The sequence below is a fragment of the Musa acuminata genome, chromosome BXJ1-2 (genome assembly GCF_036884655.1).
Source record: "Musa acuminata AAA Group cultivar baxijiao chromosome BXJ1-2, Cavendish_Baxijiao_AAA, whole genome shotgun sequence".
Taxonomy (NCBI): Eukaryota; Viridiplantae; Streptophyta; class Magnoliopsida; order Zingiberales; family Musaceae; genus Musa; species Musa acuminata.
The window spans coordinates 33,014,954-33,027,907 of record NC_088328.1 but is presented as its reverse complement, the minus strand read 5'-3'; the positions used below and the strand labels follow the sequence as shown (position 1 = coordinate 33,027,907).

General features: G+C 43.2%; 3 protein-coding genes across 14 annotated transcripts; all 3 read left to right on the top strand.

Moving 5' to 3' along the window:
* Positions 1–1,018: 1,018 nt before the first annotated feature.
* LOC135586246 (CASP-like protein 4A4) lies at positions 1,019–4,810 on the top strand. Of its 12 annotated transcripts, none has more exons than XM_065106149.1 (7): positions 1,019–1,477; positions 1,554–1,689; positions 1,764–2,436; positions 2,535–4,008; positions 4,104–4,130; positions 4,197–4,307; positions 4,405–4,810. In XM_065106149.1, exons 1-3 carry the CDS (start codon positions 1,164–1,166, stop codon positions 1,944–1,946), a joined length of 633 nt encoding a protein of 210 aa, XP_064962221.1. In that variant the 5' UTR covers positions 1,019–1,163; the 3' UTR covers positions 1,947–2,436; positions 2,535–4,008; positions 4,104–4,130; positions 4,197–4,307; positions 4,405–4,810. The 12 variants fall into 12 exon arrangements, with proteins under 12 accessions (XP_064962221.1, XP_064962224.1, XP_064962181.1 ...); XM_065106152.1 differs by having other exon boundaries at positions 4,191–4,307; XM_065106109.1 differs by having other exon boundaries at positions 2,535–2,628; positions 3,580–4,008; positions 4,104–4,810.
* A 1,102-nt stretch (positions 4,811–5,912) lies between these two features.
* LOC135610948 (probable serine/threonine-protein kinase PBL7) lies at positions 5,913–11,469 on the top strand. Its single transcript, XM_065106065.1, has 6 exons — positions 5,913–6,747; positions 6,833–7,093; positions 7,196–7,362; positions 7,819–7,898; positions 7,993–8,140; positions 11,019–11,469. Exons 1-6 carry the CDS (start codon positions 6,183–6,185, stop codon positions 11,358–11,360), a joined length of 1,563 nt encoding a protein of 520 aa, XP_064962137.1. The 5' UTR covers positions 5,913–6,182; the 3' UTR covers positions 11,361–11,469.
* A 115-nt stretch (positions 11,470–11,584) lies between these two features.
* On the top strand, positions 11,585–12,772 carry LOC135610950 (peptidyl-prolyl cis-trans isomerase FKBP17-2, chloroplastic-like). The gene is made up of 3 exons (XM_065106079.1): positions 11,585–12,048; positions 12,132–12,176; positions 12,252–12,772. The coding sequence occupies exons 1-3, from the start codon at positions 11,708–11,710 to the stop codon at positions 12,604–12,606; spliced, it is 741 nt and encodes a 246-aa protein (XP_064962151.1). The 5' UTR covers positions 11,585–11,707; the 3' UTR covers positions 12,607–12,772.
* Positions 12,773–12,954: the final 182 nt, after the last annotated feature.

The window sequence follows — 12,954 nt, the reverse complement described above, 5'->3', positions numbered from 1 at the left end:
GCCTTAAATCGGATGCTTTTTGGACATAATGTTTGTTTTTTGCACCGCACCCAAATGACTTGGCAATTTCGTGAAGTACTCGCCACTTTTCTTTGAACTGCAGCAATAGCAGCATGGTTTAGACTCTTGACCTTCGTTGTGAATGATCATTGCTTCTCTCACCTACTCCCACCTTCATGAGATACTTTACAATTTCAAGCAGTCTTTTTCTAATAATAAATTAACATAGTCTTACGTGTTTATCAGCAGGGATTCTCACAGGTCAATATGGGAAGTGGAAGCTTTAAATTTGTGCAAATATCACATCTTAAATAATGGGTGGAAATATTGAGACTTGCCCACATGATTGTTATGCTCAAATATAATCCAAGTGGCAGTGAATGGTTGATGACTTGAGAATGAAGCTGGATAGCATGTTTTGATCCCATTAATATAATCATCCATGGGGGGACTGACTGACTCCAAGCAGTCAATTGGGAAACTCCCTCAGACAATTTACTAATATATTTCTTTCTTAAACAATATTTTAGCTGGAACGCACGCCACAACATAGTTTTGTCCCAGTGCATCAAATCTCTACTCCATTATCTTCTCTGGTCTTCATATACAATCCTGCCTTATTCTTCCAAAGCATCTTAAGGCTGCAGCGGCCTCGGAAGAGTGTGCGGTGGTCGATCCTAATAAGAGGAACCACAAGTCATGCAGCAGTTTGTGGATCTCCTCTTAGCATTCGGACTTAATTTGGCATATTTATCAAGGCAAATAAAGCGCCTTAATCGTTTATTAACAGATATTAGTATAATGGGTATAAGAGAAGAACCATGATTAAGTGCTCTTGCCCGGCATGGATGCAGTGCAACAACACGATTCATGGCTTTTGCATGTATCAATCAGTCTTAACAAGCTTTAACCTTATCCTGTGTTGTTACTCTATGGGCTGAAGAGGATGGTTCAACCCTGCAAGCAACCTTCTTAATCATCCAAGCCGAAGAAGACCAATGAACCGTCTTATTCCGAGTGCAAGTCTTCTTCCCGGTGGAACAGTCAACGAGGGGCGCAATCGTAATAAGATAATATACAGCAAAGAATAGGAAGGAGCCAGAGTCAATGGTTTGCAGATTACTTCTTCTTCCACTGTTCTCTTCTTCGGCCTTGGATAGATCATGGCGAGCGGCGGCAATGTTGTGGTCACCCCGGTGGCCGTAGCGTCTCCCGCAGGCCAAAACCACCACTTATACCACTACCTCTCTCGGTTCACCGCCACCACCACCACCACTCCCTCCCCTTACGTCAACTCCTCGACCTCCGCCGCCCACTGGATTTCGCGGCCGTCCCTCCTGCGCCACCTCAACCTCCTTCTCCGTCTCCTCGGCTTCGTCCTCTCCTTCGCCTCCTCCCTCTCCCTCGCCCTTCCATCTCCCCAGAAAGCCAGTGGCAGTCAGCGACCCTTCAGCTTCCAGCACCACCCCGAGTTCAGGTCTCACCTTCCTCTCCTCTTCTTCTCGACAAGATCATCGAGATACGAGAACTGACGTTGTTTGGTCCGATCCAAGGTACTGCATCGTTGCGACGATCATCGCTTCGCTCTACTGCGCCCTGCAGCTGTTCAAAGGCATATGGAATATAGCTTTCAAGGGAATCTTTGTTCCCGAGAAAGTCTCAGACTACATCACCTTCTTCTGGGACCAGGTAACACCACAAGTAGGTTTGAGGACTCCGATCTAATGCACTGCTTCTGAAGCTCTGCTTTCTTCGGCCAACAGGTCGTGGCTTACCTTCTCATGTCTTCCTCCTCGGTGTGCCTGCTTGCCACCCAACTCAATACCCCGAGTAGGTTCCGAGCCGCAGCTATCGTTTCCACTACTGCTTCTTTTGCGGCCTTTCTTGCCGTTGCCGCGTCGGCTCTGCTCGCGGGTTACAGGCTCTGCAAGAGGATTATATGGTGATCTCTATACACAGGAAGAGGACGATCGCACTGACAAAACGAGTACGGCAACCAAACGACGTGTTCTTATTACTGGAAACTGGAGTTTTATGTAATTAATGTAAAATGAATTGAGATTAACAGTGAAAGTATATAATTATGTGCTCGGGAGGTTGATAGATTTTAAGACAGATTTCTGATTAATTGATGGGTGTTCAGCACATCTTATTGGCATAATCAAGTCCTATATATATATATATATATATATTTATGTTTGTGTGTGTATATATATAAATATATATATATATACACACACACATATATATATATATAACCATGTAGTTGCTGAACTCTTTATGACCCGCTTCTTCCGAATTCTTATCCGGTTGTTGATTCTTGAAGCACACGTTCCTTTCGTTACTTCTCCCCCTTTGATTTGATTGAAGCTGCTACGTATGGAGTTGAGATTGTGGTGCTGTTCGTTCGTTGGTTGAAGGAGTTGAAGAATCAAGGTCGTCTATGTTTCCCCTTTGATTTATCCTGTTAATCGCTGGATGTATATGCGACCCTATGTACTTCGGATAAGAATTAGGCGTTTGTTTTCTTGTAGGCTTTATGTCAAGCATGTGGTGGGTGCTTCTACTTTCGGGGGTGGGGGGGGAAGAAACCATCCTGTATAGGGGACTGGATTCTGATGAGCTCATGTTAGACTAAACCTCTTTCTGCTTTGCAAACATGTCTCTGTATTCGTTATCACTGCATGCAGTTCTTGAATTGAGATTCACCTCCTTGCTTATGAACATTCACCTGTTCATTGGATTTGGGCAGAACACTTTTGTTTTTTTTAATCAGAGTACCCCTGGCATGCTCTTTTCATCCATTCGTTGTCGAATTCCAACATATCAACTTTGTTTGTGGCCTGTATTTTTGGTGAGGAAAGCATCTCATGCTAGGTGTTGAGTGATTAATCATATGCCAACCAAGATATCTAGTGCAATTTGTGGATTAGGTTTCTCAGTTTAGATCCTCTAGGGATTCCATTCCAAGTTGTAAAATATTCTGCTGTGGGTTCAGCGGTTCAAAGGTGGTCTTTGAGCTTGTCCTTCCATGTCAATAGAGCTGACTGCATAGCAGGGTTCTCAAAGTACAACATTGTGCCGTAAGAGTTCTCAAAGCACAGCAGTTCAGTGTTGCTTTACCTCGTCTTACTTTTTGTTAAGGTATGTTACCCCATCATCTATAGGATTAATTTTCCAACTTGGCTCCCTTTTATGGACCTCTCAGATTTTTCTCATTTGAAGCTGAAATTTGATCTCATCGATCGAAAAAGATCAGAACACAAATCACTAGGATTAACCAACCCTTTTCCTTTTCAACTTGAATGATGACATTTTTTATTGGCTGTATTGAAGGTTGACCTCCTCAACGAGTCTATTCTGATAGATGTTAGCTCATGATTATCAAAATATATTTCTTCTGTTTTAAATACTTTAACTGGGGATGTGAAATGCAAGAAATGTGATTTATACAAGCAGAACATTCATGATTTGTTGGTAACCTGCTTAATTCTCTCAATGCAAAATATGATCGAGTGTTGTTGAGTGAGCCATGGAATGCCTGTCTCTAATAAAGCTTCATTGAGTTGTTATTTTTAGGATTCCTCTCGAGGACATCAAGAATCAGCAGGATATCTGCACCTGAAGCTACTTGATTATGTTGGAACTCAATACTGTATAATCTAATAGTGGTTGTATCGAGAAAACATGCCCTCCATCTTTTGGTGCATTCTTTATCCTCCTTCGAAGCAAACTTCAAACAGGCTCGACGCAAGAGCTTATGGATGCATTTTGATGCAAGAGTGGAGTGCCATTAGTTCATAAGCATGACACTGTGAAAATATGCTTTGTGACCTTTTTCTCTACGAGGGCTAACTAAATTTTCCTCCCGAGATTGATTATTTGTGTGATTGGGGCCGGTCTTGTTTGCCAAATACAAAACTATTTGCACCAAAGGAGGTCCAAGAAAAAATGTCATGGAGCTGCTGTTGATCTCTGTTCTGCGTAGCTTGGTAGATTAGCTTTTCGGTTAGTTTTCTTCTGCTAGGTGCACCTAAGTTCCAATTCCCTTGCATTCCATCATTGCTGTGCTAAAATATCTCTTATGATTATGCTTGTTGCAGGACACATCTTGGTGCTGCCATTTCCAGGTGTTATTCTTGGCTTTCTTACATGTCCAAGTGTTGAATTGACTGATAATGCATCGCCAGTTGCAGGATGAACCATGCATGTCACTTGATTACTCTGTGCAAAAGAGCCTCGGCTGTTGGAATGGAATGGAATGGGTTCCAGTAAGGACTAGTACTTGAATGGATGGTCGAACAAAGGTAAAGATCTGCTGGTGCATGTGCTTCTCATTTTTGATGTTGAACTGTTGCAAGAGACAGAGTGGAAAGATGCATGCTCACGACTATGTTGCAATAGGGAGATGCAGCTGATGGTAAGCAGCAGCAGTTGACATTCGAGTAGAATGTCAAGCAAAGCAATTTATACGTAGACCGACACAGGTCTCATGGCAATCATTGGCACGTTAGATCAAACTCAGCATTGATGTGTTCTTGCCACCAAAACCTGGTCCTGTTGTTGATGCCACTCATCATGTCTGTTGATGCCTCTCTCGACTGTTGATGGAAGAATTTGTGGGATCCAACACAAATCTGATGTATACTTTTTCTTTTATTTATACCCTGTTTGCATCCATGGTTCTCTGCAAGAAACTTTAGCCGGTCTACTGCTTACTGTTTGTTCGATCGAGTTCATTTTAGACTGCCCCTAAAACATTGTTCTGATATATTTACTTTTTTATTTATATCATAGAAAACTTTGGCCAGCCTACTGTTTATTTGTTCCGAGTTCAGTGCACCTGAAATCTTTTTCTGCTTAGATTGTGGTGGGATGATATCGATTGATGACCGGATTAGTTCGACTGGATTGAGGTTGGGTGCCTGTGGACTTTAAGAAGATTGGGGTTGGGTTGGTTTTTCTATGCAATACACTAAAGTTTGTAATGAAACAGAGTGTTTGAGTAAATAGTGATTGGTATCGATTACTATTTTACAATATGGATAGAATATTTCTCTAACATTTTATATTGAGTTGATGTTTGTGTGGACTGATTATTGATCGGAGCTACATCCTCCTGAGTTATCAAGTGATAAGTTTTGATTTGATTGGACTGGATAAAAATATTTCATAATATGGGCGCCTTTAGTATTTTATATTACATAAATGTCTAATATATTAGATCGAGCTCCATAATGAATATTTTTCTTATCAATTTGAAATGATAGATTAAAATATAATCATATAAATTTTTATACCTCAATTATTGATATACTTGATTCGGTTATCTTAAATGAGAATTGAAAATCTTATTATTATATATATATATATATATATATATATATTTAAAAAAAATTGATAATTTGGCTGTAAATATTTTGATAGAAAGATAAAAAAATTGATAATTTGGCTGTAAATATATCAATCCAAACTTAGATCAGATAAAACTTGTGTATCGTGAGTGCGATCATCCTCTTAATCTATTCACTTGGAAGCTTCCAAATACCACACCGGCCATGCAAGACAGCTAACAATCTAATCACACATCGACTCGCAACCATTTCTATAACCCCAACAGAGTACCACCACCAATTGACCCACGATTGACCGAGGGCCCCACTCGATTGACAATGGTATTTGCGTCTGATTTCCCCGAGTCAACGCCAATAGTTTAGCGCTACCGCTCTCTTGGACTCGGTTATTGGAGTCACATCAAACCCTTCTTGGACTCGGTTATTCACCGGAAACCGCTGCGTCTCGCACTGCGAACTTGGATGCGATGTGATGTTGCGTGGTAGCTGGGCATCGTAAGCTTTTTGGGAAGGTGACCCAACTCTGGCTTGATTTCTTGGTTCATCCATTTATTTTGACTTCGGATTGAATCTGGTGAAAGACGGGAAAAAGGTGAAGGTGGAGGGCATCTTTACTTCTCTTCCTGCAAGCAAAAGGGCAATGGGATGATGATGAGTAGCTGCTGCTGCTGCTGATTAGATTGACCTTTTCTTTTTACTACCTCCCTTTATGCTCGAGAGGTATAAAGAATTGGTAGCCGTCGGTTTCGTTCTTCTCTTACTTGCTCCGCTTGATACTTGGAGTTTGGTGGAAGAATCGGGGCCGGAGAGGGAGATCGGTTCTTTCAGATGGGATGCGCCCACAGCACCTTCGGCGACGACGACGGCGGCGGCAGCTGCATGGGCGCCAGAGATGGCCGGCCGCCTCCTCCTCCTGCGCGTGAGCTGGTAAATGCGGGATCTTCCGGGGAGAAAGTGGCGTGGAGTTCGACGAGCCTCATATTCTCGGCGGCGGGCGTCGTCCGGAGGGGGAGGGGGAGGTGGCGGCGGCAGCGGAAGAGGGGGGAGGTGGAGAACAAGTCCTGGTTGCTTGCAGAGGCCCGAGCGGAAGCGGAGGCGGCGGCGGCGGCCGACCCGGGGTCCGTGCACTCGTCGTTCCGCTTCAGCTTCGGCTCACAGACGGAGGCCGAGGAAACCATGGAGAATGCCGCCACTCCGACGGCTACCGCGGTGCTGCTTCTGGTGAGTTTGGAGGACGAGGGGGACCGGTTGGGCAATGGGGACGCCCATTCCAACAAACGGCGGCAATGGCAAGGGCTGGAGGTTTTGGAGAGGAGCATTTCATCCGCTGCTGCAGATTTGGCGAGATTCAGCTACTCCGAGATCCGGTCGGCCACTCGGGGCTTCTCCAAAGGTACCAATTTGCCATTGCTTTCTCTCGATTGTAGCCTAGCTTGCTTGCATTGGGTGGGCGACAAACGTTCTCCGGCTAATACCAGGAAGGGAGCTCGGCATGGGCGGCCTCAGTCGGGTGTATAAGGGAAGAATTGGGGCAAGAAGAAAGTCCGTGGCGATAAAGCGGGTGGAGGGGCGGGATCGAGACAGTGCAAAGGCCTTCTGCAGGGAGCTGATGATAGCAACCTCTCTCCGCAGCCCCTTTGTCGTCCCTTTGCTCGGCTTTTGTATTGATCAAGAAGGAATTTTCCTTGTCTACAAGTATGTCTCGGGAGGAAGCCTCGATCACCACCTCCATCGCCAAGGTACTATCCTTTTTCCTCGCAACAGGTTGTGTGATGGAATGTTAATGAATGTGTACCTTTCCGACTAAAATTGGTACTCAATGGTTGACATGGGGAGCACAGAGAAGAAGAAAGGGAGGGGGAAGGTGCTGTCATGGGAGGTGAGGTATAAGGTGGCAATGGGGATAGCACATGCGGTGGAGTACCTACACTTCGGCACTGATAGGTGCGTTATTCACAGAGACATCAAGCCCTCCAACATCCTCCTCACCTCTAACAACGCCCCCAAGGTGAGCTGTTTTCTTAATTTACGTTCCTTAAGAGTTCTCATTGAGTTGATCTTTGGCCTTGTTGGTTTGTTGAGTTGATGAAGTTACATCGATCAGAAGTTGCTAGCTCATCACCTGCATGCCTAAATCTTTATCTTGCCCAGTGAACTTATTTCTGTGAATCCTTTGGAATATGCATTAGAAGTGGAAGACTTCAAAGTTATAAGCTGCTCTTTTCTTCCAATGAGAAAAAAGATGCATATTGAATGGCTAAATCATCGTTCCAGAATAAATTCCCATCCTGGTTGTATGTAGCTAAATTATACTTATAGTTCATCATTTGTGAAACGCTTTGTTAAACAAAAGAAAAAAAAAAAGAGTGAAGTATAGAGATCTTGTTGGGAAAGTGCATATCTGTTATATGCTAATTTTGTTGAAACTTATATAATATCACCTGCTTGTGCTGGTCCAATGCAGCTTTGTGATTTTGGATTGGCTACATGGACGCATGGACCTTCTGTACCTTTTCTCTGCAAGTCGGTCAAGGGAACCTTTGGGTAAAAATATAGTTATTGAACCTCAGATTTCTCTTTCTAAAAAGATGTGTTTAAGATTTACTAGTTTTCTCTTTTCTTGTGGCTGCAAGTGCAGTTATTTGGCACCTGAGTACTTCCAACATGGTAAGCTGTCAGATAAAACCGATGTGTATGCATTTGGGGTTGTACTCTTGGAATTAATCACCGGGCAGAAAGCGATTGATCGGAATAGGCCTCAGGGAGAGGAGAATTTGGTCTTATGGGTAAGTAATCTCAGCTCATCACTGTGTTATTGCTGCTGTACTTGTTCTAATTATTCTATAAATTACCATCAAAATTTGAACCTTAACTCACTGCAGGAAAGAAGGTATATGCTTGTATATGATTTTTGAGTCCCTCGGTTCATGTTGATTATCTACAATTTGAGCACTTAGAAAGTTTGGAAGTTTTATATACTAAGCTCATTGTAAGGTTGAATGTCTATATCAATTTTGATCAATTGCAGAAATGAGAAATTCATTGATCTGCACTGATACACATCTACATCTTTCTCACCTAAAGGTTATTCCTTTGTCGGCCATAAATTGTTGTACACCAAACTATCTGCACCAAAGGTAAAAAAGAATTTCCAACTACAAGAAGGCATGTGATTTCAGGGCTTCTTGACCAGATATGCTTCTCACTTTCACATTATTTCTGTTCATGCAACAAATGACCTAGGACAGACTTCTCAAGAAGAAATGAATCAGCTACTAATAGAACAGTTGCGTGTACCATGTGCTTTATAAAATATGATCTATTTGGTGGATAGTAAAGACAAGGAATAAGGAATTATTGGTTTAAGATTCATTCTCTGTAGGAAGAGATGGTTTTGGAAGTGCCTAAGAAGGTGAACAATGATTTATCAACTGAGAGTTAAATGGCATAGTTTGGGGAGTTTGATTCTATTGAGTTTGGTTTATGGTATTAAAGATAACTGGACTAAGCTGGAGCATGTAAAAATTAATGAGGGTGTGAGCATTTTGTAGATATTATCACTTGAGAGAAGAGATATCTAAGGTCCTTTTATGTGATTCTTCATGTAGTTGATGTAGAAGGTACAGGAGATGTATATTGCATTTCCAGACATACAGTTGAGATCTGCATAGTCATAGTACAAATTTTGTTGGTTGATTAACAATTCTATTTAGGATATCAGACATGACGTAGAAAAGTCTGAGATCGAAACTATCACTTACAACAATTAGGTAAAACAAATGGCTCACAAGTTCTTACAAAATTATTATTATTGTACTTCAATTCATGGAAAAGACTCGACTCGATAAGATTGTATAAATGAAACATGAGGACAATGTCAGGGAGATGATTTAGATTTGTGCTAATAAGATTTTGTGATCTTACCAAGCCTGAGGAGAATTTGTTGGAATATTCAAGGGTCTTGCGGAACATATATTGGGCAAGGTAATATTACATGCAGAAAATTTATTAGCTGCTTTTGGTTAAGGAACTGACCTTTTTTTTTTTCGGAAAAAAAGAAATTATATTACTTCGAAAAACCTGATACAAGGTAAAACTGTGCTCCTCGGAGCACAAAATTCAACCAAAATCTGTTGGCCATTATCCCCCCCAGTTAGTGCAAACATCCATACATTTTCAATGACTGAGGATATGGGTCAACTAGCAGCGTTTTCTTTGAAATTTCTGCTTAAACCAAACTAAAGTTATTGTCTATGTTATGCATCTCTACACAAGCACAAGCATTTATAGACACAAACATATGATACAACAGTGTCATATGAAAATTGAAAATATGCAATTCCATATGACATGCAAATTATAGTTGAACACACCCCATGTACGAGATACTAAATAATGCGATCTTTAAGCAAACAATTAACAATGTAGCATTGATAATGAACTAAAAATATTGGTATATGATAAACTAAAAAACTGCCATCCGTGGGTTTTTAGCTGTAGTCGTAGTAAAAAAACTCACCTACTTTGTTTACATCAGCATAAACCTACACAAAATTCTATATTGGATGGATAGTTGCATATTTCTTTGGATTTTGGTTTGATTTTTACTATTTGGTTATTGTTATGTGTACCTCTGTGCAATTACTTGGGTTTCTACCACACTTTTCTCACCTGCTTTTCTCCTACCCTGGATATGATTTAGTTGAGATGTTCTTGATTGAAATGACAAACTCTGTGATTCACTTGTCTCAATCTCCTCTTGCAAGCAACAGATAACTTTACATAATGGCATTTCTAGTATTTTTCTGATCAAATATTAATTCTCTTAGTATTCTCAGTTTAGATACCCAGGCTAATTGTTCTGGTGAGTTTTTTCCATTGTGTGTTCAACTCGAAACTTGCTGTAAATTGTCTTAGGTTCCGAGCATATGATGCTAGAAAATAATATAGTAGGAAGCAAGCAAAGATACCAGTAGCAGCAACATAATTGTGAAATATGAAATTTGCTAGGCAACAGGGAAGTAACATCTCAATTCGCGCTTTTACATTTTTCATCTATAGTCATCAGGTACTTTCAGTGTATCGGAGTCAGACAATTTTACGCATCATGATGAGGTATTTAGTGCAAATGGAATCTCTCTCAGCATGCCATGCTGGTCCCTTCAGACATGCATCATGTTGTTTCTCTTTTATATGCCTGCTTAGGCTCTTTTTCTTAGCCAGCAAAGTATTAATTTATCTCGTAGACACATGCCTCCACCTAGACTCGAAGAAGATCTTTGAAGTGGCTTTGGAGATGTCTCATGCCAGGTATTGCACCATTCATTGTTATCATGCCCTCCCCAGTTGCAGGAAAGGCTTGGATGTCTGCTGTTCTTGTAATATCTAAATGTGCTTTCTTAATTACCCTCCATGCCAACTACTAGTTTCTAAGATTCTTAATGATGTCGCTCTGAATTCTCGAGTATATGCAGGTCGCATGTTGTGTTCTTACTTAGTTCAAACTGCAAATTTAATTGTATGCATGTTGCATCAGTGGAGTTAGGATCCATGGACAGAGCTTACAAGGATTTAGGCAATTTCCTGGTCCATCAGAGAGAATAAAGCTTTCTTGCTTGAATACTTTTTTCTGCAAGCTTATTTATGAGGACGTGTGTTTGGCAGGCAAACCCTCTGTTGCGGCAAGGCACCATGGCTGCTGGAGAGTTGATCGATCCCAGATTAAAGCCTGGATCTTATCGTCCGAGTGAGATGAGCCGGATGATTCATGCAGCCACAGCTTGTCTCAACAGCGAAGAAACAGGGAGGCCAAACATCCTCGAGGTAATCGGAATGCTGCGAGGAGAAGACGCCTGCAGCGACTGGTCCATGCTCATGGCCAACGGTTGCCTGACCGGTTATGGAGCTCGGTCTCACGACGCATCGGCGAAGAGCGATATGAGTAGTCATCTAGCCCTGGCCATGCTCGGTGTTTCGGACGAGGAAGAAGACTTGTACGATCGATGATAATAGATGGGTCTCTTCTTGATCAGTGATCACATGGAGCGGCTCATGAATGTACATGCATTGTTGTATGAACGGACTGCTGGAGAGTTGCATTTGTTTCTTGTACAAACATCATGTCGTTCGATTTAGCTCAAAGCCAAAGGACAAGCCTCGTAAAGAAATTGACACAACGCCATCCATCATTAACTCGACCGAGCTAATCTATATATGATGGGCCAATAGAAGGTGACCTCTTTGATCCCCACGACGCGGCCGGTTATCCAGTCTTGTCACAAAAGATAAGGTCAGGACTGGTGGCTTTGGTTCGGTTCAGCATCGTCTCGTCTCTCCTCCCCCGTCGGAGAGCCATGGCTTCCATATTGGGATCTCCGGCTTTCCTCGCTCGCCCACTGACAAAGCCGCAGCTCTCGTGCTCGCAAACGCCACGCTCTCAGCAACCGATCCGATCCCAACCGGAACCCTCGGCGCAGCCTTCATCCCCTCCTACTCCTCCCCCTCCCCCTCCCCCTCCGAAGCCTCAGCAGAAGCCGAAGGTCGCCGCCGAGTCCACCGACTGGATAGCCTCCAGCCTGACCAGGCGGTTCGGCCTCGGCGCCGGCCTCGCCTGGGTCGGCTTCCTGGCTTTCGGGGTCGTCTCGGAGCAGATCAAGACGCGCCTGGAAGTGTCTCGAGAGCAAGCGAACACCAGGTCTGTACTCCCTCCACTTCCTCATTTCCTTCGATCACGACATGTAGTAGTACCGCTTCGACTACGATTGCTTTCTTATGCAGAGTGGTGGAGAAAGAGGAAGAGGTGGTGCTTCCGAATGGCATCAGGTATCGAGCTCTGAAGTAAATCCAGAAGAGGAGTAGAGTAGGCCTAGGCTTGACAAGGTAGTATCGCGTCTCCAGGTACACCGAGTTGAGGGTCGGCGGCGGGGCTTCGCCGAGGCCAGGAGACTTGGTGGTGATAGACCTCCAAGGGAGGGTGGAGGGCAGCAGCGACGCGTTCGTGGACACGTTCGGGGAAGGGAAGAGGCCGCTGGCGCTGGTGATGGGCTCCAGGCCGTACACCAAGGGGATGTGCGAGGGGGTGGAGTACGTGCTGCGGTCGATGAAGGCCGGAGGGAAGAGGAGGGTGACCGTGCCTCCCGTTCTGGGCTTCGGAGACGACGGTGCCGATCTGGGGGCGGGTCTGCGGATACCTGCTTCCGCCACGCTCGAGTTCATCGTGCAGGTCGATAAGGTCTCCATTGCGCCTTCTTGAGCTCGGAGGATCCACCCTGTGGATTCAGTTTTGGGTGCTCACCAGTGGCTTCGATTGCTATTTCTTCGTGCCCCGACTTGAAATAGCCCTTCTAATTCAAACAATTTATTCGTTGGATTGTTATATGCAGTACTCATTAAATCAAAATTACACAAAATTGCATGTATATGTATTCGTGTTACTCTCTCAAAATCGGATCTCCATCGATTCCTGTTGGAGTGATCTGTGATGATGGTAAAAAATTGAAATATATTTAAAAGTATTTTATATTCTTTGATATGATCGAATGAGATATTTCCAGATGTCTAAGGGTAAATGCGGTAGTTTTCGAACGGACGAGGATAGATA